The 26,012-nt window shown below is 43.0% G+C and overlaps 2 protein-coding genes across 5 annotated transcripts; one reads left to right on the top strand and one right to left on the bottom strand.

Moving 5' to 3' along the window:
- Nucleotides 1-1,571: 1,571 nt before the first annotated feature.
- On the top strand, nt 1,572-16,831 carry LOC108050080. 3 transcript variants are annotated; one of them, XM_044457618.1, is made up of 8 exons: nt 1,572-2,735; nt 12,140-14,028; nt 14,086-14,395; nt 14,461-14,758; nt 14,817-15,026; nt 15,086-15,257; nt 15,709-15,930; nt 16,004-16,831. In XM_044457618.1, exons 2-8 carry the CDS (start codon nt 12,157-12,159, stop codon nt 16,217-16,219), a joined length of 3,300 nt encoding a protein of 1,099 aa, XP_044313553.1. In that variant the 5' UTR covers nt 1,572-2,735; nt 12,140-12,156; the 3' UTR covers nt 16,220-16,831. The 3 variants fall into 3 exon arrangements, with proteins under 3 accessions (XP_044313553.1, XP_044313552.1, XP_044313554.1); XM_044457617.1 differs by having other exon boundaries at nt 15,986-16,831; XM_044457619.1 differs by lacking the exons at nt 15,709-15,930; nt 16,004-16,831 and adding an exon at nt 15,591-15,690.
- Nucleotides 16,832-16,937: 106 nt separating this feature from the next.
- LOC108050081 (protein melted) lies at nt 16,938-25,972 on the bottom strand. 2 transcript variants are annotated; one of them, XM_017131577.2, is made up of 10 exons: nt 25,212-25,972; nt 20,749-20,904; nt 20,441-20,692; nt 19,556-20,357; nt 18,740-19,494; nt 18,447-18,684; nt 18,170-18,339; nt 17,981-18,109; nt 17,613-17,894; nt 16,938-17,550 (listed from the first exon to the last, which is right to left on the bottom strand). In XM_017131577.2, the coding sequence occupies exons 2-10, from the start codon at nt 20,851-20,853 to the stop codon at nt 17,293-17,295; spliced, it is 2,991 nt and encodes a 996-aa protein (XP_016987066.2). In that variant the 5' UTR covers nt 20,854-20,904; nt 25,212-25,972; the 3' UTR covers nt 16,938-17,292. The 2 variants fall into 2 exon arrangements, with proteins under 2 accessions (XP_016987066.2, XP_016987067.2); XM_017131578.2 differs by having other exon boundaries at nt 18,170-18,321.
- Nucleotides 25,973-26,012: the final 40 nt, after the last annotated feature.

Genomic DNA, 26,012 nt, shown 5'->3' with positions numbered 1-26,012 from the left:
CAGTCACATACACATGCAAATGTACAATAAAGGTGACGTCATCTTAGCTATTTTTAGCCTAATCGGTTTCATGGAATTGTGAAAATGTTCCTTCTGATCACGTGTTTTCACGGTTACATCATAGACAAATGTAACCTCAAATATTTCAACCTTTTATGAAATTGTTTTAAAAATAATTTAAATATTTTTTTAATTTATAAAGCAATTTGAATTTCTTTTAAAAACCTATGCATGTTTGCAATTAAATACTAAATCTTTAAACAAGAATTTTTTTTTAATCGAAATCAAAGATAATCGGATGGTATTCGCATTTTGGATAAGTTAAAAAAAAAACCTTGAAGTCCGAAAAACGTAAATCGAATTTCGGTTTTTTAATCAAAACCCTTGGAAATAATGGTCAAAATTTGGAATGTCATACCTCGTTGAATTCGTTACAAAATTTCCAATCGATTGGTATTCTCAGGTCAAAAATTTTATTTTGGGCCAATTTTGGAAAAAAATCAAGTGTTACCCCTTATGAAAAATGCGAAAATCGGTCAAAAAATAATAATAATAATAATGAAATCGATAGTTTGGGTCCTCAGCTGCACAAAACAGTCATTATTTTGGCTGTGCGTCTTATTTCGGCAAAGATACAACAAAAAAACCCCTAACAAATGTGTTTTAAATATATGTTTTTAATGGCGAAAATCCAGAAAAAAACAGCTCGTTTTTTCAGTTTTTTAATCAAAACCCTTGGAAATAATGGTCAGATCTTGGAATGTCATACCTCGCTGAATTCGTTATAAAATTTCCAGTCGATCGGTATACTCAGCTCAAAAATTTTATTTTCGGCCAATTTCGGAAAAAAATCAAGTGTTACCCCCTTATAAAAAATGCGAAAATCGGTCAAAAAATAAAATTTACCAAATCCTCCTGGAATCGATTGTGTAGGTCACCAGCTGCACAAAACAGTCATTCTTTTGACTGTGCTTCATATTTTGGCTTAGTTAGAACAAAAACCCCCTAAGAAATGTTTCAAAAGTTGGAAACCCGATCAGCGCCGTTTTTTAATATTATTATTTAATATATGACATTAAAATGTAAAATAAAATATAATTTTAAGGACACCATACTTGTAAGCTTATGCCTTTAAATTCGACTTATCTCAAAACTAATTAATTTAAATTTAACAGTTTCTTTAGCGTATAAGATAGCGTATAAGACTGTACCGCATCAGATTAGTATCTTTTCTGGTATTTACAGAATCGCCTTTTGAAACTACCCGCCAAGAGAATGCTGTCATACCAAAAACAGGTTTTTTGTTTTGTTTCTTCTTAATGTTTAAATAAGAGATTAATTATTTAAAAATCGTAATATTTGATCTTTTCTATAACTAAAATTAGGTATTAAAACTTTAAAATACTTTTTGTGCATCCAATAGATACATTTAACAGCGGGAGAAACTTAACAGTGACACAAAACAGCCGGCTAACAGACCAAGAGAGAGAGAGAAATTAAACTTTGGTATTTATGCGTTATATTCATTTGGTTTCTTTAACAATTCAAAAATCTATATAAGCAAGCCAAACCTTTATTCTCTCTGTAATTTTTCGAGAGAGCGCTGCAGCGCGCGCTGTTTTCGGTTCCCATTAAAAAATATTATTAAAGAAACATCGATATTCCTTTAAAGCCTGCGAAGTTGCGGCATTCGAAGGGATTTGCAGAGGAACCGAAAGGAAAACCGTCGCGATTGTGTGTTTTTGTTTGCCTTTAAAAACAAAAATCATAAATATGGATACTTAAAACAAGTATAACGATGTGTATTATGATTTAGTAAATATATATCGATTTAATTAATAATTAAACTTGTTGTTTTCCGCGAGTGGGCGCGTTTTGTTACCTAGCCGCTTTTCGATTTTCCTTTTTCCGCTTTTCCTGCGCGCGGAACGGGTTTTCCAGCATAGCCTTGCGGTCATTTTGCTCTCGTGCAGCAAAAACAAGGCTGAAAAACTAAATTAAAGCGACAGGCTTTTGCGGCAAATTAATCGATGTGCGGTGTAGACTTTTAATTCGCAGATTCATCATCGATTTTTCCTTCGAGCACAGTGTTGGTGTCTGTGTGTGTGCGTGTGTGTGCGAGTCCTGGCAATACAAATAAGCAGTTGGGTTAGGTAAACGAAACAACAAAAGGAAGTGAACGAAATAGAGGCAGAGAGAGAGAGAGGGAGAGAAAGAGAACGACAGAACGAATCCTTGAGTGATCACTCATTGTATCCTTTTCTCCAACTGCAGCTGTCACGAAAATTCGCGCGTGTGTTTGTGTGTGTGTGTGGGAGAAAGAGAGAACACCGGGTGATAATTTCACTCCACTCCCCTGTGTTTGTGCATTCAAATTGCACAAAATTCAAGCGGCTCGCCAAATTCGCCAAATTCGCCAAATTTCCGTCCGCGAATTGCCATCCATTTTTTTTGCACTCCCCCCAAGAGAGCGAGAGCAATAATAGAATTATCAGGCAGCGCTAAAAGAAATAACAAATACGAAAAGAGAATGCCCTGGGAGGCCGTAATGCCGCGACCCTCTGACATTTCCATCGTCGCCCACCAAAGGAACAGCAACTGAACTGAAGAAAAACAACAGCGGCAGCCCGACAAACAAACAAACAAAACAGCAAAAACGAGCGAATCAACGAACGAAACTCCAGCAGCCTCAAAACCGCTGGCACAGTTTTCCTCCTTCAACTCCAACTCCGTGGGTGAGTAACTACAGTACGACTACACTAACACGAAATTTTGAAAGCTCGAACTTAGATCTATAAATTATCCCCTTTAGCATTATGTATTCTACTCTTTTATATTACCAATTAAAAGTCAAGCTTGAAGGCATTTTTTTTACAACTTGTTTTCAGTTGTTTAAAGCCCATCTTACAAATTTTACAAGATTCTGAATTAATTCTGATCGATACGATTTCATATACTATTCGAGATGTGAAGAATAATGTAATAATAATGTACTAGATGATAAGTTCAATTTACTTAGTCTCCACTGTAACTCATTGGCGGGTAGAAAGTGGTTATCGAATATGAGCTGCGACTTGGGTTGAAGCCGCATCTGAGTGTGGGTGAGGGGGTGGTTGTGGTGGGTCAGAGGTGGCAAGCCTCATGTCTTGGCGTCGTGTGGCTTTGGTTTTTAGCTGAAATTAAAAAGGTCACTACAGCTCGACTTGGTGCTTCCGGATTTTGTATCCTAGCCACGTCCTCCGATTCATTATGCAGCGTTAACTTTGTACATATATACACATACATAAATATATGCATGTGGCAAGCGATGAATAAAATTTCAGTTGCATGACTTCGGCGATAATCGATTTTGAAGCGACGAAGCAATCAGGAAGAGTGCAATTTAATGTCAGTCCGCCAGTCAGTCACTCAGTCAAACAGTCACAACTTGACACACTGAAAAAAAGTTATGCCGGCAAATGGGGGTCAACGTGACATGTTTGCGATTTTGTTAGAAAAAAAATCAGCAAAAATCGATTAAGTACACTTTTTGCTTAGGCTTATAAGAATATGTTACATTTAGAGTTATAATCCTATCTTTATAAGAAATTCCCCTCAATTATTCCTCTGAATGATCGTTTATAAGGCCATAATATAAATGTATTTGATCTCATTTTGTGCAACTGCAAAAGTAGTAGAAAGAGTTTGATTTTGTTTCATTATTGATTTGATTTTTTTCCCATGTAAGCCGGCTGACTTAAGTGGCGTTTACCATATTCATAAGCCCCGATTGATGGGGCAGCGGACATTGCAACCGTTACTCCATAATGCGACAATTTGCGGCTTAGATTGGGGGAGGGGATGGCATAATGGAGAGTGAGCTCAGGAAAACGCTAATTAAGCACCAATTAATGCAGTTTCCGCTGAGAGTCGTAAGAAACAAGCCTCCGTTCTGGCGATTTCCACATTTTTACAATTCGTGTGACACATTTCGCTTTCCCACACGCCTTTCGCCGATACGACGTATCAGCACTTTCCAGTTTTAGCACTTCTTACCACTTTGGCTTCCCCGAATGTACAAGATAAGCACTGCATTTTCTATGTATTTCCTTTGATAACCAACAACCGACCGGCATATAAATGTCCGATTAGCGAGTCTTTCAATAACAATGGCAATAATTTATGATAAACAAGTTTTTTAAGTGTGCGAAATTTAGCAGCTCGAATCAGCGAGCCTGTTTTTTTGGCGACACTCCCTCTCTCCCCCCCAAAACTTGTCCAAATTTCGCATTGTTTATAATCAGTAACGGTCTGGGTGGTTTTCAAGGTCAGTTGAATGGCCAGATTTGCTTCGTTTTCGATTTGCTAACCCTTGAAACACGATAAACGAGGGCAAACAGAGCAGAATTGAGGCGGCTGCAGCCTCATCTCGTCTTTCGCCAGACAAAAGGCATTTAGTTATTGCGTTTCAGGGGTTTGTGCCTTGGAGAACGGTTCTGAAATCCCGCCTGGAACCTTGCCAAAGCTTTAGAGACACGCGTTGACAATGAGCGAGGCTCTCAGGCGAGACTGCCAGGCGTCTCCAGATGCTTTCCCATTCGCTTTGTCTGTGCCGCTTTTGGCTACTTGTGCACTAAGAGAAAATTTGAGGGATATATTCAAAGTATATTTATGATACATTACCCTTTAATATTATTAGTATTTGTGTCTTGTTCAAAAAAGGTGATGGTGCATTAATACTGATATCTACTTAAAGTAATCATAATATTATTATTTATATTATTTAGAATTGAACTTTCCATTGAACTTATCTTTGTCCTATAGAGAAAAGATATCACAACAATTTGATTAATGGCGGTATTTTTTTATATCGGAAAGGTGCCTAATTGTGGCTTATCTACTAGACATTTCTGGTTCCAAAAATATATTGTTATCATATCACAAAATGTATCTTATTGATAGCAAGTCAATAATATTATCGGATGTTTCTCTGAAATGCCTAAAAAATTAAAGTGGAGAATCTATAAATAAAATTAAAAAAGTTCTTTTGGGTTAACTTAATATTTAGCAATCTCGATAATTAAATTATATTTACATCTAAAATATGTTTTGTTATTCAGATTTTAAGAACAATTATTTCCATTTTTAAAATGTATAAATAGACCTTCTAAATGTTTTTTTTTCGGTGTTGCTATGTTATGTTTATGATTTTATTCGCTGTGTGGTCTTTTGGCTTTGCCTTGGTTTTATAGATGCCTCCAGTCAAGCTCAACTTTGAGCGGTGCTGGTCAATGGTCAAGACCGCCGCCCCCCGCTTTTCCGCCACTTTCCCCCACTTTGGGCGGTGGAGAGTGTCGTGTGGCGCATGCCGCTGAAAAACTCCGCGGAGCGTGAAGTACACCGCTCATTGTTTTTACTCGCATTGGTATGAAAACTATGTGTATTATGGCATGCCGTAAAGAGCCATTTTCTTGATATCCAAACTGTTAAAAGACCAGGTTGCCATAGGCCAAGTATCCAAACGTCGCGATGGAGATCAAGCCGCAGCCGCGATCCCGACTTTCTCCGCCATATGACAAATAATTTTAGTAGTTGGCGTAATTGCCAACGCAATGAGTTGTTAATTAAGCCGCAGAGTTTCACAAAGAGACCAGTGCAGCGAGTGGGAAAGAGAAGTGCTAGTCACCATTCCATTCCGGTCTACGCCGGTCTATTCCGGTTCGCTTTTGGACCAGGCCAACGAACGATATTCCGCCCTCAGCGGTTCCGCACATCTAAAACAAATCAAGTGCGGCACATTTGTCACAAAAACTCCATTGGCAGGGTACATTTCAATCGCTGGCTGCCCATAAAAAACTATTTATAGACAATGCGGGAACAATGATTAATACGCACTCTCTCAAATGCAAAAAGAGTTTCAAGATATGAAGAATGTTTTGGTAAATCAAATGACTCTTTCCTATTTCCTGCAAAAAATTTGAAGATTATTTTTAGCATAAAGAATATTTCAATATCACAATCTAAATTACATAAATTAATTCGGTTAAGAATTAAACTTAATTGTAAGGGAATTCAAATTAAAAGTCATGGACAATAATTTATGGGTGAAAAGTGAGGATCAAAAACAATCAGTTCTTAACCTTTTTTGGTTGTAAAAGATTGTCTACATTGTTCAACTTAAGACCAAAGCCAATGATCGTCATCTTTTTTTTAACTGATTTTAAAATACGTTTTTTTACACTTTTTTCATTTTGCAAATTTAAAAAAAATATATAAATTTACAGGTTTGAATGGAAATTGATTAGGAAATTGTTGAAATTTGTGCAAAAGAATGTTTTTTGCATTCCAAACTTTTTTAAACAGTTGTGTAGGCCAGTGTACTCCTCAGAATTTGAAGTATTTCTTAAGCTCTTGGAGTTGCCTACTTTTCACTGTTGCCCAATCTGCTGTTCGAAAAACTTTCCAGTAAATGCAAAGCGAAACTTTTGCGTGCCGTTGCCGTTGACTGAGAAGCCGCCAAAAATTGTTTATAGTCTGCGGCACTAAAGAAATAAAACAACAGCAACATGTTCGTCTAAATCAACAACAACACACCAGAGGCAAACTTCAAAACTTCAAAAGCGTTGAGCGATTCAGTTGGCCGCTTCTTCCTGCTCCGTGGACTACTCGTATTATTGTTGCCCAATATCGAATGCCTAATACCTAATGCCCAATACCCAATGCCCACTGCCCGATTCCCGATATGCCTATCCCCGTTACCCAATATTCCCGATCCCCAAGAGACCCAAAATCCATGTTCGTGATAGCCAGCTGGCACCGGCACGCCCCTAAGTTCCCCGCTTTTAATACCCCGCCTCTTTTCGGTTTTAGTTCTTCTTTCTTTGATACCCCAAACACACACACACACACACAAACAGTCTTGGGGGTGCTAGCCCCAAAACAAATTGAAACTGTTTGTAAAAAAAAAATAACAAAAATGAAGAACAGCAAAGCCGCGAAGTAGAGACAAGGCAATCGGCTAAAAATTAGAAAATCATGCTTACAATTTTCTGGTCCGCTCTGTGTGCATAATGCGCGATAAGTCGGCAGGTGCAATTCAGAACGAAAACACCGAAAAATATGGGCGAAGCCAGAAAGAGGGAAAGAACCCGGAAGAGTCGGAAAGTTCTTCGACTTCCCCCACTGCCCACTGCCATGACTCCTGCCCCTTCTCCGAATAATAAACTCAGTGCACTGAGGCAAAAATCTTGGGTTAAGATCAATAATGTAGTCTTCATTATTTCATTACAGGCTATTTTCGTTCTATCATTTGTCTATCTTAATTAAAATCAATCTTATATTTCTATATCCAAATACCAGTTAATTCTGTACCATTCTAAGATTTGTATTTATCACATATATTATATTAGTTCATTAAGCCAATTTTATATAATAAAATATCATTCAACAAACAAGATAAGTTTTCTGTTATTAAAGATTAAATTTGTAGACTTAAAACCAAATATTTCTTGACGATTATCTTAATAGGCCATCCATTTTGATTAATGAGCTTACCTTCAAAATATATTCTTGTTTATTGCCTTGAAATGTCGCTCAATTATTTTTGAAATCATGAGTTCAGCCTAATAACGAAATGTTCTGTTTTGAGAACTTATCTATTTTTAAACCATAAAAATAAATTTTAAATTTAAATAAATCACAGGAAATCTTAACTACATCAAACTTTAATTCTTGGTTGACATTTAAATGTTTTGTTTGGATTTTGGGTAACCGTGTTAGTTTTAGAATATTTTATTCTCCGTGTGCGCAGTTTTCAATTGACGTTCGTCCCCAGACGAAAACTGTGCGCACAACTTGCAACTGCAACTCATTATAACTGCAACGGGATGGGGGGTGTTTGCCTGAGGGGTGAGGCGGTGGCGGGGGGAGAGGGGCTGGGCTGCTCAACAGATGCGGGCTGCAACTAAAAAAAAAGGGGTGTGGTTGGGGCAGGGGACATCGGCCGGGGGCAACTCGATTGTAATTCGCAGCACAAATGTTTCACTTCATTTGAGTTTCGTGGATCGCTGACACTACAGGAAGTGCTTTGACAAACAACAAAACGTTTTTCGGGGAGTGGAGTTCCAATCCGGGGGCGTGGCAATCGCCCACGCACGACCACCTGTTCAGCAGTTAGAACGTGGGTCTCCAATAACACTCGTTTCCATATCAATTAACCGTCGCCAGAACTTACTCCCTCCCAAAAAGAAGCCCTATCAATTGAGTTCCCCGAGCTGCAAGTATCTGGGATAGCAATTGCAGCAAGTGGGCATTGGAAAAGGGGTTCCGCTAATCCCCTGCCCCAAACTGCGACACAGAATAAATTGCTGTAAATACTGACTGTATGTGGAAATAAATTGTTTTCAATGCAACTGCCATAACAGACTGAATAAAACGGGAGGAGAAATTTATGCAAGCGAACGTTTGTATTTCCCCTTTTCAGTTTGGAAAAAAAGTTCAGAGCATATGGTACAGAATCACTGGCCAAGGAACTGCAATCGCATAAATAATCGTATGCATATGTAGGCAGTGCCTACCGTGAGTGTAAGACAACATAATGGATTATCAAAAATAATATTTGACATATTGAAATTTAAAACAAACAATTCCTTACTTTAAACATGTAAACAAAAAAGCCTTTTTACTTTGACAAAATTGTTTTAAAATACCATAAAGTCATACAGTCATATACCGCACTGTTTATGCAGATACAGGTCTGAATTGTCATGCGATTTGGAGTACATATACTCATATATCTGCTTGTATGGAAATGCATAATTGAGGAACAAATTGCTGAGCGGTTCCCAGAAACACGTTTGACCATGGTCTGAGATGCGATAACCAATTGAAATCTGCTGATCAGCAGATATGTTTAGATAGGAAAGAACTATATTTAGATACTATAGTATGCCGATAAGGAGAGAAGGTGTGCTCTACCTGCTGTGAGTTTTCCAAATCCAGATTATCCTAACGATCCAAAACTCTCACCCAGGAGTGGGTTGTAAAGTCTGTGAAATCTGTTCAATGAATGGATGCTAATCCGCGATGAATGGAAGATGTCTGCGAGATGGTGGGATTGGAGTGTGACCGTTGACAGTCACCGCCAGACGCATCAGAGACATCAAACGCCGCAATTAATGCCGAGCGAAGCGTTAAGCGCAACACTTGTGGCACTGGCAATCCCCTCCAACATTTCCCATTTTCCATTTCCCATCCACACAGCGCGGCTAAGTGCAATTAACTTGGCAAAGTCGGCGACATCGCCGCGTCGCCGGTGCCCTGGCTATATAGTCTATATATTCTTGCTCTGCCGAGCGCCTTAATCGAATTAGCGGCCCCTCGGCGGGGAAAAGTTTACCCATTGATCGAAGTTAATGTGCCGTGACGAAATCGCCCTCAAGGGTTTCTATTCTCCAGGCGCAGTGAGTGTGGACTCCTATGTATTCACTTATATAGCTTTCGCCTTGAACTATTACTCGCTAAAACATTTTTGCATCTTGCAACATTGTATGAACACATAGAAAAAACATTCACAACTGAATAGCTAAGATGATATGGTCATCAATTTGTTCGTGGAGCAATAAAAAAATGTATAAACGTAACAAAAACAAACTTTTCTAAAAATAAAATTAATATTTTTAATGTTTTGGAACAAAAACTTGTACCTGCACCTTACTTTGTGATTCAATAGCTAATGTTGAAGAACACGTTTAAAAAAATATTTACAAACTAACATTTTAAATGACTTTAAACAAGAAATGTATGATATTTTAAACACAAATACTAGCAGGAAGCTTTAAATATATAGCAATATATTGCCTGAATTAAGTAGTTTCCAGTTTTTTTCTGAGTGCAAAAATGCGACGTCAGTTCCGGTTTATTCACACAATTCCGCCAAGCGCCTTGGCACCGACATAGTGACAGAATCGACTGCAGCCTCAGTTGTGAAACGAGTTTTTAGTGGCATCTCGGCAGACTTGCATCTTTCACTGCCAGGGCCACGGCACTCCGATCGATTCGTGGATTAGCGGCGACAACTTCATTCCCGTTCCCGTTGCCAATCCCGACTTTTCTTCCTTTTCCCTTCGCCGCCGGCGACTGAATGGCTCAATGTGTATCCAGTATCCAGTATCCAGTAGATACTGTGTGTGTGTGTGGATGGCATTGCATCTTTGTGTGGACATGTGACTGTTTATGGCTTCGCTTTGCCGCTCTTAGCACCCTACTGGGGGGCCAGTTGGGCTGGAGGAGGCTCTTCTGCGAGTCTTCCCCATCAGCGCTTTCGAGTGGTCTTCATTAGAGGGCTGTCTTGTCTGGATGTCGAGATGGGAAAACGACAACGAGCCAAGCCGGCTGCAACGTCTCTTTAAAGTCAACTCGAGCATGGAACGAGTGGAGGGCACGACTTGAGACAGCCTTTAACATATCGTAAACAAGGTCGTTTGCAGGATCTTCCATTCTGGCTGGAGAAAATTGAAAAAAAGGAAAACCGGATAGAGAAAGAGGGGTAGGGCATTCCTTTCCAAACCGGTTGGCTGTTGGCCAAGTCTGGTCGTCTGGCCACTCGCAATGTACGGTAATTCGCTTCAAATAAACTTCCAATTTGCTGAAAACTAGAGCAACTTCATTAAGATCTCCCTTCGCACTCAAACACAACCTCTGACGTGATGAAATTATCAAAATTTGCCCAAATCTCTGGGAGATCGGATAACAAACATGACGCTAATGACGTGTGTCTAACTGGGACTGTAATGTAAAGCCAAACAAGCAGGAAATTTAAACCAGAGTATAATGTTTCAGTAGTGAACACTTGATACTCTTACTCGCCAATAAAATATATGTGAATTATATTTATTAAATCGTTACTACTTTCGAAGAATTTGAACAATTTTATATAGTTTTGAGAATATCTACTTTCAATATAATGTAAAAGCGTTTAAATTGCATGTACTTTATCTTATTCATTTAAGTCAATACTTTGTTGAAGTAAGAAACCTTTACATATTGATTAACGTACGAGATATTAGCTTATATTAACACCTTTTCGACTTATTTACCCCCATTAAAAATACAAAATCACTTTTCAATAACCGCGAATGACCTGGTCCTATATAAATCTTAATGTGAGTCAACTAGAATGATGATGGCTGTGATAGAGTGCGAATTGCAAAGCGAATTTCTGGCACAACAATGTGGCATACCAAATTGGATGCGAATTTGGAAAGTTCCGTCATGATGATGGGCCACAGCTGAATGCGAGGTGGGTCAACGTGCCACAGCCACAACCAGATAAATGTGTGTGCTGGCAACCTCAAGTATTTCGACGGTGACGACCCCACGAGACAATGCTCCTCATAATTTATTTACGACAGACCCAGGCGATGGCCCAGTTCGTTGGGATGTCGGCAGGTGCATAACATTTCGTGTTGTGTCAGTTCCCTGTAAACTAGTTCAAGTCAATCATATCCAACCGACTTGTCCTGGTCACGATGCCTCCACCCGTCTGTCCTCTGTCCTCCGCCGTCCATCGTCCATCGTCCATGGTCCATCTGTTCGGGTTTCGTGCCGGGCAACTTGACCGAAAAAATGAATTGTTTTCGACAAATCCTATTTTTGCATTCGGGAAAAGGTCGGTGGCATGCAACTTGTTTGTGTCGCATGCCGAGAGAATGGGAGCGGGAAATGGGGATCGGTCCGAAATGCCAGCATCCCAAAAATACGCATCCCGAAATGTGGGTCGCTCAAGTGAATCACTGCACGGGAAAAAAGATATTGCAAAAATAAAGATTTTATTAATTATTATGTCAGAGTCTAAAGAAGATAATAAGTTTTATGTTTATGTTTCTTCAATATGAAACTCAATTGAAAAATGAGTCAAGTCATTAAAACTAAATTTAGCTTTTGATATAGCAAATTAAAAACCAATTTTAAAGCTGAGTTTTGTCATCTTAAGTTCATTAAGGCAATACTTTGATTACTTGGGATATGCAAAGCAATTATTGGTGAATTAGGTATATTTAATATATGGTTAAATTTATTTGCTGAACACATTTTTCAACCATATTTTTTCTTCAGTGCCATGACTAACAATCTCTCCTTTTATCTTTTATTACCTTCCCAGAGGACCAGTGCTCGGCCATGTCCGCCACTCTCTTTGAGATGGCATCGCAACCGGAGGAACAGCAGCAAGTAGTCTGCCTGGAGGAGCAGCAGCTGATTGTGGGAATGACCAGCTTGGAGCTGAGTGAATCTGTGGTCACCCCGAGCAATTGCGATGGCAGTGACAGTGGGTTGGATGTGGCCAGTTGTTGCCTTTCGCGGGTCACCCTACAACGTGGACTGAGTAGCACCAGTGGCGGGTACACTAGCAGCAATGGTCTGGAGGAGATCTACGATAGCTGTGAACTGAAAGTGACCTCGGTGACCCAGACTCCCAGCGAAACGGGCAGTGAAAAGACCTCGCCTCCAAGGAGAACTGGTTCGGTGAAAAAGAAAGTGGCCATGTTTGAGCCGGAGCAAATAGGAACTCCTGCCAAGGATCAATTACGTGGTCGAGTGGCTAACTTAAAGAGAGCAGAGAGCCTGCCCAGGAACAGTGCGGCGCCGGGAACACCTGTCACGCCCTCCAACAAGTCGCGCCTTTCGACCTCCTCCTCCTTTCGAGTGCCCAGCTCCACGGCCACGCCCACTTCGGCCCGCCTGGCACGCCCCCAGAAACCGGATACGCTGCCCAATGCCCTGAATCGGGCGCAGTCTGTCCAGCGACTCGCCCAGGTGCAGAGGACTCCCTCCCTGAGTCGAGCCAGGACACCGGGAACTCCCTCGGACGATGGTCGTTGGCCGGCGAATCGAGGAGCAGCACGTCGCGGAATGTCAGTGACCCCCGAAGTGACGGCCAATCGAATGCGGGGAAGTCCTGCACCAGGAGGAACCCTTCCACGTCGCCGGAAACAGCAGTCCGTGGAGGATCTCACTGGGGGACGTCTGTCCAGGAGCAACTCCATCAGCCGAGCGGCCGTGGATTCCCGCATGACTTCCTCCGTGATGGTGATTCCCACGAGTCGCAGGAGCTTGGCTCCAGCCACCGCCAAGGTTAATTCCCTGAGGAGACCTCAGACTGCGACTCCCAGAACGCGAATCTATCACGAGACTGCCGTGCAAACAGCTCTGACCAGTGAGGACTTGGAGCAAGTCCTGGGCGGTGGTATGTTGCAAACCCGTGCCCTCGATGCTGTGGAGCAGCGCAATCAAAGCACCCAAGCGGAACCCGACCAGCGGGACTTCGAGCTGGAGCAACTGCGTCAGGAGGTGCGTCAGCTGAGTGGAAAACTGCAAAGGGAACGGGAGGAGAAGCTGGCCATGCAGCAGGAACTGCACCTGAACACGGAGCGGGTGATGGGGATGCTGGAACTGGCGCGAGTGGTCAGTGCCAGTGCGGGAACACCCACATCGGAGGACAGTGGCGATGGCAGTGGCCATGATAGTCTCCTGATGCTGGAGTCCCAGATCCAAATCAGTGGCCATGAGCTTTTCGAGCGCCAGCAGGAGATCGGCCAATTGAGGGCCATGTGCCGTGCCTTGCAGTTGGAAATGCGAAGATCCCTGGCCACTCAGCAGTTGCTACTGCAGGAGAAGGCCGCCATCGAACAGGAGTCCAGTGAACTGCAGGACTTCCTCCAGCACGAGAAGGCGGCTCAGTGCGATGCTCTGCGGGATTTGGAAGCGGACTACCAAGCAGTCAAATCGCAGTTGGCCAATCGCGAGGAGGAGGCCAAGGTCCTGCGCGATGAGTGTCGGCATCTCGTGCGGCTCAATGAACAGCGCCGCCAGGAGAACCGCCTGTTGCAAACTAAATTTTCCGCTTTGGAGACCAAATCCCGGGAGCTCATCCACCAGCAGAATGCCTCGGTGGCCGGGGCATCCACTGCCCTGTCGGGATTGCACTCCCGATTGGATGGTTTGGTGGAGCAACTGGTTTACTCCTACAGTATTTCCGAGCAGGACTTGGAGGTGAGTGTGAAATATACAAAAAATGTTTAGCACTTACTTAAATATTTATTATTGCAGGACATTCGCTTCCAAGCGGAATCGGAGCAGGTTCAGAACGGCCAGAGGCCCAATGGCCTGGACTTGCCCATTTGTCCTGCAGCCACTGGCGATACCATTCACACTTTGGTCCTGGCCAGTGATGGTTCCTTGTCCCCCCAGCGCAATCAGTCCTTCATAGCCGCAGTCATCGGTGCCATTCGCCAGGCCACCACCCATTCCGGCAAGCGATTATCCCTTCGCCAGGCGGGAAAGAGGAATGGAGTGGCAGCAGGTTCAACTCAGGTGACGACCACTGGCACCACGGGTCATGAGCCTCAGGGAAACGGAGGTAAACGGATCTTAACCTACCTAAATACCTTTTGTACTTATATTCTCTCCATAAACCCCTTTCAGATGATTCAGATTCTACGGAAATGCTGGACTCTGAGACGGAACCCTGCCTGCTGATGATGGACAACGTGTTGGAGGATGTGGTTCATCCAGATTCGCATTCTCACAACATGGTCTCCTCTTGCACGGGAATGATCTCCCAGATAGAGCTGCCCACGGAATTGATTAGTCAATGTAGCCATCAGAACAATATAAATGGAGGTGCAGGAGGCGACGATTCCCTGCAGCAGTTGTCCCAGGCCATCACCAATCGGCAGCAAATGGAGCTGCATATGCACAAGATGAATGGCATGCCCATGAAGTGAGTCACTATAGCAGGTTCTCTAGAAGATCTCTTACTTATATTGTTTCTTTTACAGCCCTCGTGATCAATGCAACACAGAGGAGCTGAGTTGCCATGATTCACTGGCAGAGCTGGCGGAATTGCCCTCGCTGATGGAATATAGTACTGCTCAGGCTGTGGTGGATCAGGTGATCGAAGTGGACACCTTGGTGACCAAATTGCTCAAGGTCCTGAGACTGGTTCAGCTGGACAACGACAATTGCATACAGCAATTGATAGTTGATAAGTAAGTTTTATTAACTTAGATGCACAATTGAATTGGAAGTAATAAATATTCTTTTTTAGAAACAAACTGCAGCAGCACAAGGAGGACATGCTGGAGAAACTAAAAGACTTGGAGGACGTCAATCTGAAGCTGCAGGACGAACTCATGGACGCCACCCAGGAGCTGATGATCAAGGGCAGCGACCTTGGCGGCGCCAAGGCCGAAATGCAGCGCCATCGCAACGAGATCGACGTAAGGTTTTAAGACTTGATCGCCGCTGAGCATTATGTGGACTTTTGTGTTGCGCATCCTTCGAAGACATTTCTATATATCATTATCGTTTTACCACGTCAGATATATTCTCATATGTTGTATACCAATCTCGATCGCGATCTTATTTTATTTGATTGATTTAGTTTAGTTGTAGACCTTATTTTGAATAAATTACTTGGCTTATTTACATCTTGAGTTGTGCTGTAGTCGTAGCTGTTGAACGATCTTTCGATATAATTTGTTTCACCTTGTTTCACCATCACCCAATCATCAAACAAATCATCATCAAACGACATCTCGATGATACGACAGTCGCAGATCAAGTTTAAAAGTGCACTATTTCGTTTAAAATGAGACTCCAAACTAATTGCCATGTAACCACTACGCTACCGCTTCTCCACCGCCACTATTGTTCGCTAATCCTGGCCAGCGTCTGAACGAGGACATCTGCACTCTGAGCACACTCTGCAGCAGCTACAAGAAGCTGTCGCCCAGCACGGAGTTTCCTCCCATGCGGCTGCTTTCTCCAAACCAGGATTCGGAGCAGGGCGATGTCCTGGGAATCCTTAATCTGCTCAAGATGTGGCAAGCCGGTGGGCAGCTGCAGGACCCGCGAGTCAGCGGCTACCTTCAAATGGTCGGTGGCAACCAGGTGAGATTAATCACATTTGGTTTTACTCTTCACCTTAAAAATGTATACTATTTAGATCCAAACTCCTCATCAGGATAACAACAATGTGGAACGCCTTAGGATTTATGCCAATCAACTGGAGCATGTATCCCGCGTCCTGGACGATGGACTGCCAATGGAGTTGCATGCCCCGCTCAGGCAGTTGCGGCAGGACATCGAGGTCGTCAGGACGAATGCCAACTGGACTCAACTGCTCGAACCAAACGAAACGGATCACAATGCCAATGGCGATGTGTCCACCACGCCTTGAATTGTGTCAAAAACTGTTGTTAATTGTCTAGTTAACTATTAGATCTTGAGCGTTGTTTACTTTTACGTAGTTAGTTACAAATGTTTGCGTCCAATTCAAAGCGAAACTGGCATCGATTGCAGTTGTAGATGTTTTAACCACGTCCAAAACAAAGAATATTTTAATGAAATCATGGCATTCCACAATCCGACTAGACTTCTTGAAGCCACTGCACAAGTGATTTAGAAATGAATTTCAGTTAATTATTGCATTTACCTTATATAGCATACACTGCAGCATTTTAAAATTTCTGTGCTGCATACTTTTCGTCTGATACTGTTTTTCTGTAGGCCTATTTAATATTAATGGGTTAACAAGTATTCGGTCCCAAGTATTATGGAAATTCCTAGAATTATTCTTATCCTAAAGTTAAGTTAAACTTTGTTGGGTAGCACTTTAAAAAGAAAACGCTCCATCATGCCACATCAGTTTTGAAAATATAGCGCCAATCACAAAGCAGACTTAGAAATAAATTAACTTTGTTTAAAGAAACGAACATTTGCTTATGAGAAAACGCCACAAATATCCTTGAGATATGGCACGCCTCAAACAGAATTCCTTGCCGGATTGCCAAAATTATAATTGCAGCTACGATTTGCTATTCAGTCATTAGTGGAAGGTGAAAAATGGGTTTAGTCTAGGCCAGACTCCGTGTACTGAAAATAACTAATGCATTCGATTTCGAAAGCAAGCTGTTTGTTTAATACACGTACAATAAATAAGCATAAACTAAATACATATGTATAAAAATCAACTATAAATGATAAAAACAATTTCGCAAAATTTTTGAAATCCCTTGAAATGGTAAGTACACGCTAGATAAGTCTATGGGCGTAGGCCTAAGGTATATATCGATATATATAGAATGATATATATTATATATGGTGTGTATATATATAATAGACAGCAGAGTCCTGTGCTTGCCGCTCCTTTGTCTGTTTGTCTTTTGTGTGTTGCCGTTGCTCTGTCTTTACATTTACAAATAATCTCACAATGGGGTTGGGATGGATATGGATGGGGATACGGATGCCATCCTAAAAGGAGGGCTTGCTGCTCCCCATGCTGCGGGCCGGCAAGCTATTCGTCTTGGCCGTGGGATTGTCGCGGGCCTGCGAGTGGGCCACCACGATGCTGAGGCACTGCACCCACTCCTCGGCATTCTTGCCGTCCTTGGGCTTGAGTATTAATGTCTGGTCGGCGGTGAAGATCTCGAAGGCCTTGGGTATGTTGCGTGCACCGCGAGACACCTTCACCGATCGTATCTGGTTCACATCGATGCTCTCTCCACCGCTCTGAAAATAGTTGGGAGTTTAGTATTTTTTAAAATAGCTTAAATATCAGCTAATATACTAACAGATCCCTTGCAGGACAAATGTGCTCCGGATAAAGTAAAGTAGCGCGTGCGCCATCGCCTGAAAAGTCGCCACTTGCCCTTTTTCTCCTTTAGCTGACCCTCGATCATGGGCTGATTGCTGCCATTCAAGAATCCCACTGCCTTATCCGGATGATTGCACAGGAAGCAGCCCCACTGGTACTCCAACTCGTTGCAGTTCGGATTGGACTTGTCAGTCTTGGAGACCTCGAATACGTCCAGAAAGCCCGAGTGACGCAGCTCGTTCACCAGAATCTCACGGTCCTAAATAATAATAAAATAAACATATTTATTTTAGGACCTCAATTTAGATTTTCCAGTTAAAAGATTTGAAATAATTATGTACCCACCTTGACCTGTGGAAACTGGCTGGTGACCAGTTCGGTGAAGCTGCGATTCTCGCACTTGAGTATCTGCCAGATATTCTTGAGATTGCTAATGCCAGACTCTCGTGTGCTCAGCACGCACTTTTCCTTGACCTAAAGCAATAAATCGGTATTAAAAGGATGTCGTCCATTTACCAGATGACCAGAACTTACGAAATGCCGCACTTGGAAGTCCAGAAACATCATATGTATCCAGGTCTTGGGGTTCCGCGTTCGCATCGTGAAGCAGGTCTTGGAGTACAGGCAATGGGGTCCACGAATCTGGCAGGCGAAGTGCAGTTTGGCCACCTTTTTGGTCCGACGTTCTGCGAATTCATTGGAAACTGTGTGATGTGTTTGTGTGTGTGTGTGCGGGGATGTGTGTGTTTATGTGAGGGATGGTTGGGGAAAGGAGTTAGAGATTGAGGGAAAAGGACCTGCAAGGACTTACCCTCGATGCTGCAGCGCGTGGGCGGTGGCAAATGCTGCGAAACCTCATCCATATAGGACTTAATCGAGTTGAAGTTCTTCTCGCAGAATTGCTGGACAGGATCACGCATTATCTGGTATGGCTCGAAGGTGCTCATCCGCTGGTCCATCACACTATTGGCATTCAGCAAGGTTCGACTGGTATTATCGCTGCGCCGAGGTGCCACATTGGTGGTGGGTCCCGAGACAATCACTTCGCTCTGGAAATATATTAATAATTATTAACTGATTCAGTTATATAACTATTGCACTTACATTCCCATTGACTGGCAGTTTCATCACCGACTTGGCGTTGCCGTTGCTGGAGGATTGGGGCAATGCTGGAGAGGCATGGTGCACGGATACCGCATTCTGTGTCTGTACTGGCGGCAAAGTGGCCGCCGTTGAAGTTTGTGGTATGGAGATCGAGCCCACCGACTGATTCAGTGCATCCGTGCTGTATTTCATCAGCACCGTACTCGAGTTGAGCAGCGTCGAGGGTCCTTGGGAGTGGGGTCGCACCTTCGAGGGCGACGTGGTCACAGTCACTCCTCCGGAGGTCACAGGTATTCCATGTCGGTTGTGTCCAGTGATGACCACGTTGTTACTCAGGGGCGGAACTGGTGTCACGGGCGGATTGCTGAAGGCACTTGGCGTCTTCGGAGTGGCTCCCGACTGGACCACCACATTCCCGTTGGAGCTGCCTCCAGGCTGTTGGTTAATCTGCGAGTTACTCAGCCGCGTCATGCTCTTGTGAAGTCCTCCAACGGATCCGCTGGCCACATTCAACCGGGTCACACTCCGGTGCGTGTTGCTGGCGGGATGCAGGCGACCCGTGCTCCTGGAGTCTCCCAGTTTCACCCGCCGCGTATAGCCCGCATGCTGAGGTGTGGGCGTGGCAGCGGATACGGGCGTGGACGTGGCAATGGGTGCTGAGGAGGACGCGGTGGCAGGAGGTGCTGCGGGCATGGCACTGGCTCCACTGGCCGGCTGGATGATCGTGGTGTTGATGGACGGTGCGGCAATGGGTACTAAAAAGTATTTAAATTAGTCATTTAATAAATAACATTAAGCAAATAAAACTAAACTCACCTGGCTTTGGAGGCGGACTGGGACTGGAGCTGTTCAAGCTGACGATAGTGACGCCGCCGGAGGTCTTGTTGCCCAAAGCATTGCCCACATCCTGTTGCGAACTGAGCGCTGCATTTTTCTGGCGGACGCAGGCCAGGACCTTGTCGGTGAATAAAACGGGATAGGCGGAGCAGAGACGAGTGGCCTCCTGCTGCAGGAGTGCCTGGGTGGGCAGGTGCTCCAGGACAAAGTCCAAAGCCTGCTGGGCCGTCTCCTTGCTTCCGATTCCCGCGGTAGTCATGATCTGAGCGCACAGCGGAATAGTTCCTGGATTTGTCTTGGCCGCCAGTCGCAGTTGCTCAAAGTGATCGATGAGCAGGTTCGGCGAGTGCTGGGACAGCTTCAGCAGTATCTGCATGGTGATGCTGGAGGTGTCACTGTCGAGCAGGAAGCCACATAGCTGCGAAACGCACGATTCAAGGACCTCGGGTGACTTCTGCACGATCAGTAGATACAGCTGGAACACTGCCATCCGCTCCTGGGGATCACACTGCGGCAGCAGGGGCATCAAAAGAGGAGCATGTGGTGTCACCGCCTCGGGAGCCACCTCGTACACCTGCGAGAGCACTCGGAGCAGCCCATAGTTCCCTGACAAGATGGATTCCATCACGGACTCCGTGTGAGGACTCAGCAGGCAGGCGTGATCGATGGCCGCCAGGGACAAGTAGCTGGCTAGGTTTCTCGATAGCTCACGGTTTCCTTTTGGCAGGAACTGCACAGCGACGGGAAGGGCTATTTTCATCAGTTCTTTCTTATCGTAGTTCTGAAAGTAGTTAAATAAAAAATAAATTAATAAGTGGCAGTTCTACTGGCTTTTTTTAATTTAAGAATTTTAGTTAATCTTACCAGGAAAATGCTAGAGATGATATCGGCTGCGATCTTGGCATGGGGTGGCTCTTCTTTTGTGGTTCCAGAGGGTTGTAGGTTCCACAGCAGGCAGGTCTTAAGAAGATCCACCAGAGCAGCACAATACCGCTCCGCAGTCTTCGTTTCCCGAATGCATGAGAGCACCCTCGTCACACAGATCTCTACCACACTCTGGTCATTATTGTTCTTCACATAATCCGCATGCGAGATGATAGGACTGATCTCGGAGAGCTTAAAAATGTAACAAAATTAGTTTGGATTTCAGGGGAAATTTGGGAATTACTTACCACCTCCGTGATGTCATCTACAATATCCGCATCCGGCACAGAGAAGAGATCTCCGGCTCGGGAGAGATCGCGCTTGGCGAGCACTTTGTTGAAGAGTTCGTGCATTCTGGAGAATTCTCCCTATTAAGGTTGTTCAAATTTCCTCATCTGTAGCAACTAAAAAAAAATTACATTTAAGTATTCGTTGCAAAAATGAGAATTGAATATATATGGTAAAATTTTTATATGGTCAAATTTTGTCATAAAATGTTGGATAAATTTATAAAAAAATTGATCAATTTGCATCAAGTATAAGATACTAAAGGAGTGATATGGGATCTTTTAATATTTGTTTCAAAACAATTTACGTTTTATATTGGTTATTTTTAACTTTTAAAATCAAGTTGATAGCCCAAGTGCAAAGGAAATCACACACCATTGGAATGCGACTAGATCAAATGAGAATTAGTCGGGTGTATTTGTTTATTTTAGTCACTGCATTTTTTCACTGCCATGTTTTGGAGTTGGCCCATTGCCAAAGTTCAGGCGCCTCTGGCAGCCACTTTTTTATCTTATCGCCAGCATTTGCTAGTGCGAACTAGTCCGAAAGTAGAGGTTCGCCCAAAATACTTTCTGTTCCAGAGCAATTCTATACCCTCGTTCCGCGAAAGTGCATGTATAGTTGTATAAATATAGATATTCCGCGGACACTAAATACTTGTTGCATTGCCTTGATGCTTATCTTAGATACTCGCACCGAGATGCCCTTGCACAGCCTCTAATGGAATTTATATAAAAGTACTTGACTAGGAGTAAATACGATATATGTACTTTCAAATATTCTTTGTGATACTAGAAATCCTAGCGAATTATGATTGGACATAGCTCTTATCTTTATGACCATCAAATATGGGTCGAATATCTTTTATAGACCTTCGAATTATTGGCAAAGAGTGCAGTGCTTGTTTACTCAATAATCTGCACCGTATGGCCTGGCAGTAATTCCGCGAACAATTTGCTCAAATGATTCGTTTCTGTTTTCCGTGGGGTTTCCCGCAAGAGGTGTTTGTGTTTGCCCACTTGCACTTGGCCGCTTGTTTGTCCCGGTAAATTCTTGGCCAACTTGCCGTCGACTTCTTTGGACCTTCGTGGAATGCAGGCAACACGGTCTTTTGATTAGATGCGCAAAATTCCGGCATGGGATTAGCCGCGACTTAGCGGATCACCCGGGAATTTGCTGGCTGGCCAAATGAGTGGGCGCTGAAAAGCTGGCAGAAAAGTCATTTCTCGCCTCTGTCGCGCCATCAAGGAAGCAGACGCCAACGCCAACGCCCGGGTTATTAAATTTTCAAATAAAAACCAAAACCAAAACCAAAACCAAGAGTTGCATAATCCATAGAGGCCAGTCAGGCAGGCAAAGCGGCTCTGCACGCGAATTGCAGACGGTTTTGGTTTGGGTCTCTCGACGGGCGGACAGGCGGACAAGCGGACTGGCGGACTGGTGGACTGGCGGACGGACAGACATTTGCTTCCTGGAAACCGGGACAGAAGACAGCAACTGGGCTGCTGTGGTTGTTGTTGTTATTTATGGCTCATTCGCGCTCAGGTTGCAGCACCAACAACAAACAGAAAAACTGGTTAAAAAATAAATAAAGAAGCAGCAACAAGTCGCAGCAGCAGCAGCAACAGCAACAGCAACAGCAGCAACTTTGAGCGCCCGAGAGAAAATTAAAAGAGAAATAGAAACACACATATGTGCGGGCAGGGGTACGGGTTCGGGTTTGGGTATAAGTAATGGATGATGGCGTTGGCTAAAACATAAACCGAAACCGGTGCGGCAGGTTAATACACACGAAGCCCCAGGCCCAAGAAACGTGAGGAGGGGAGGGAAGCGGGGGTATAGGGTATGGGGGCCCCGTGGTCTCCAGATTTCGGAGACAGAGTGGAAACAAAGGCTGTGCCAAAATTCGAGGCTCCATAACTCTCCGCTAAGATTCTATTTGCATTGCTCCACAAAATGGCAGAGTTCAGAAATGGTAAAAACAGTCACCAAGTATATTATTTCGTTAAGCCTTTTTGTTACAGTCCAGCTTCTTTCAATCGAACAATATTGGCTTGCTAATTCATGATTTCCCGACTTAAACTACATTTTCGGCTAAAAATTATAATTTAGTCAATTTAACTTTAATTGCCTAGCCCTAAGCTCTTACAAATCGCAATCAAAAGAATAAATATATAAACATTGAAAGGTAAAATAATTCGCCATTTGAAATCCCTTACTAAAACTACTAAGTAATTTAAAAAAAAAATTTACAAATATTAAAAAAAAGGAACACACACAAGACAGTAATTTATGAAACAAGATCGTTATAGAAGCACGAGCTTTAAAATATAATAAGGTATACATTTTAAAGAAAAACCTTTTTAATGCCTGATGACGCAAAATTCATGAATATTCGTAATGAAAACGATGTGCACGCAATTTCTAGATCTTGAACGTGACAAGATCGCTGTTCGATTTATGGAAGTTCGTCTGTATTTCATAAGAGCGAGCGAATGACTCAATTTTCCGATGGAGACAGAGCTGAGATGGTCCGCTATGAGTAACCCTACCTGTTGGCCAGGGCTGGACCAACCGGCCAAGTGGCACGGCCTCCGTGTGTCTCCTTGTAGGGAGTTTCCGCGAAACGGGCCGCCGGCTCACATAACCGTCACACTGGACGTATACGTATTCTGATCCAGCGAGCATTCCGCTTTTCCGAAACCGAGTCGCATTGCGTGCTTGGCAAGTGTTTGGTTCTTGTTTGTGCATTCCATTGTCATACCTGGCCAATGTGCTCGGAGGAGCGTCAAGTGTCTCGGCAGTCTGCCACTTGGTTGCCAGTGGCCAACCTGCAACCTGCGACTTGCAACTTGCAACTTGCGACTGCAATTACACGTCGTCGTCGATTCAAAGTCTGTCCGGCGGCAGAAAAGGGGAAAGGAGATTTTGGCGGCGGGCAGTCGCAAAACATAACTAGTATTAGTCGCTCTCGGAAAACTCGTTTTCCACTCACTACCTCGAACAATCCGTTTCTGGCTACCCTACGCATGCGCAGACAGTCATCGCCACCGTTTGGTGGGATGGCTCGGATTGATAATATATTTGTCTGGACTCTGAAATCTGGGTTGCAGATGTCATCGGTAGTTATTGGCTATCGAGTGTGATAATGATTGCGAGGGGACGGTACTTGAGTTCTAAAGTAAGTAGTCGGCCAACCAAAAATATATATTAATAACAAATACATATCCAAAAGCATAATATGTTTATCCCTATAATTGCCGGGATAGGCAATCAAGAGGAAAGCAGAGTATTGTAAATTTAGAATAACAAATAATTAATTCACAAATATAACAGACAATGCGAATATACGGCGCTAAGCAATCTGTTGAAATAAAAATTATTTAAAATAACAAATTGCCAAGTCAGCTGTAATTGCTCCTAAGTAACACTAATTTATAAAACCTGGTAGCGATCATGTTTGACAAGTTTTATTCTGGATATTGGTAGTATATTCTTTACTTAACAAATTCAGTAGCTCGGATAATATTAAAAATCAATCATCGAAGTTCTTAGCCAAGTCTTTGAGTTGATTGCATCACCATTAAATTTATGTTATCTACCCCAAAAACTACCTACATGTAGGAATTAGCAAAAATTATAATTTATTTGTCCCGCTAGCCCCTTTGCCGGCATTTGGGGACTGCGAAAAGTAAAGACAACATCAACACGGTAATCCGATCCACAGACGAGGTGGTTTGAGGGGGACAGGAGTGCGAGTATGTTGAAAAATGAGCGGCGCGTGAAACTTATTAATGAAAAGGCCGCGAACGAAGAAATTGCTGCGAATTAGCACAACAACAAGAAGCTCACACGAAAATATACAAAAAGCCCCACTAACACTGGCGCACATATTTTGGCACTTTATAATGGGTTTTGCGGAGCCTGCGATCGACGATTCTCTAAGGCTGCTGCTACCTGGCTAAATTTTTACCTGCCCAACAAGAACAAATACATATTGGTGAAATTCTATTGCCAAACATTTTAACTTTAAATAAAATGACTCCGATCTATACAAGTTTTAAAGGACACCAAATGTATATATTGGTTAAACGCGCACTCATATTAATATTCTTTATATTTACGCTTAAGATTGTCGTCTTGGAAATTTGAAGAGGTATATGAATTAAAACTTGTTAAAGCTTTTGAACATAATAAATTAATTTGAGTTAAAATAAAGATAATTACTAATGATAAATGTTCACTAATTCAATAACATCATATTTTAATATTTACACTTTTGTAAAAATTAAGCATTAAATAAAATGATGATGGTTTAAAAACGAGAAGGAAATCGAAAGTCGTTCAAGATTGCTTAAAATTGTATCTTTGAGTCTGAAATTTGAATCCGTCAAGCCAACAACAGTGAATGGGCGAAACTCACCGGATTGCATCTGTGGCTGCTGGCGGACAGCTGGTCATATCAGTATCACTACCAACAACTGGAACTGGAACTGGTCGAAGTCGGAGTTAAGCCCCGATCTCTGGCACTCTCTTTGTCTGCGGTTCCTGCTCTCTCAGTATATCTCTCTTGCAGCAGCAACAAAAAACACTTGGAAAGGGTACAAAAAAAAAGGTAGACAACGCTGATAGTTGTTGCTGTTGCCGCTTTTGTTGCTGTTGTTGTTTTGGCCAAGTCAGCCGCAACCGTAGTTTTTGCTTTTGTTTTTTTATGGCTGCTACTTTTGTTAACTTTGGGTGTAGTGTAGTTCAATATTAATTTAATTGTTGCTGCCGTTGCCGATAAAGCACAAAATTCAGAATTGTCGTTGGCGTTTATTTATTTTTTACGGCCGCGCTTTGTTGCCGCGCCAGCGCATTGCTTTTTATGCAGATTTTCGCATTTCGTGTATATGTTTAAAGGTTTGTTTTTTATACTTTGTTGTGTATATTAATTTTTTTGTTTTTTATATTTATGTGCGCTGCGCCGTTGACTGTTGTTTCAGCCACAATGCCTTGTTCCACTATGCCTGATTTCTTTGTATTTTTGCTAATCACATTTTGTTAACACACACACACGTTATAGGTATGGGCGCACGCACACACCGAAAGGCGAGCGGAGAGCGGGCGGTAAAGGCTAGAGAGAGCGGGAGGCGGTTGGGGGGCAGAAGCGGAGTTACGAGCGCGCTGGCCAAGCGAACGCGTTTGGGCCCGAATGAAGACTGAATGAGCGGAATGGCAAAAG

This window comes from Drosophila rhopaloa, unplaced genomic scaffold, assembly GCF_018152115.1.
Source record: "Drosophila rhopaloa isolate 14029-0021.01 unplaced genomic scaffold, ASM1815211v1 contig_163, whole genome shotgun sequence".
Taxonomy (NCBI): domain Eukaryota; kingdom Metazoa; phylum Arthropoda; class Insecta; order Diptera; family Drosophilidae; genus Drosophila; species Drosophila rhopaloa.
Note: the sequence above shows the minus strand (reverse complement) of the source record. Positions and strands in the feature narration are given on the sequence as shown.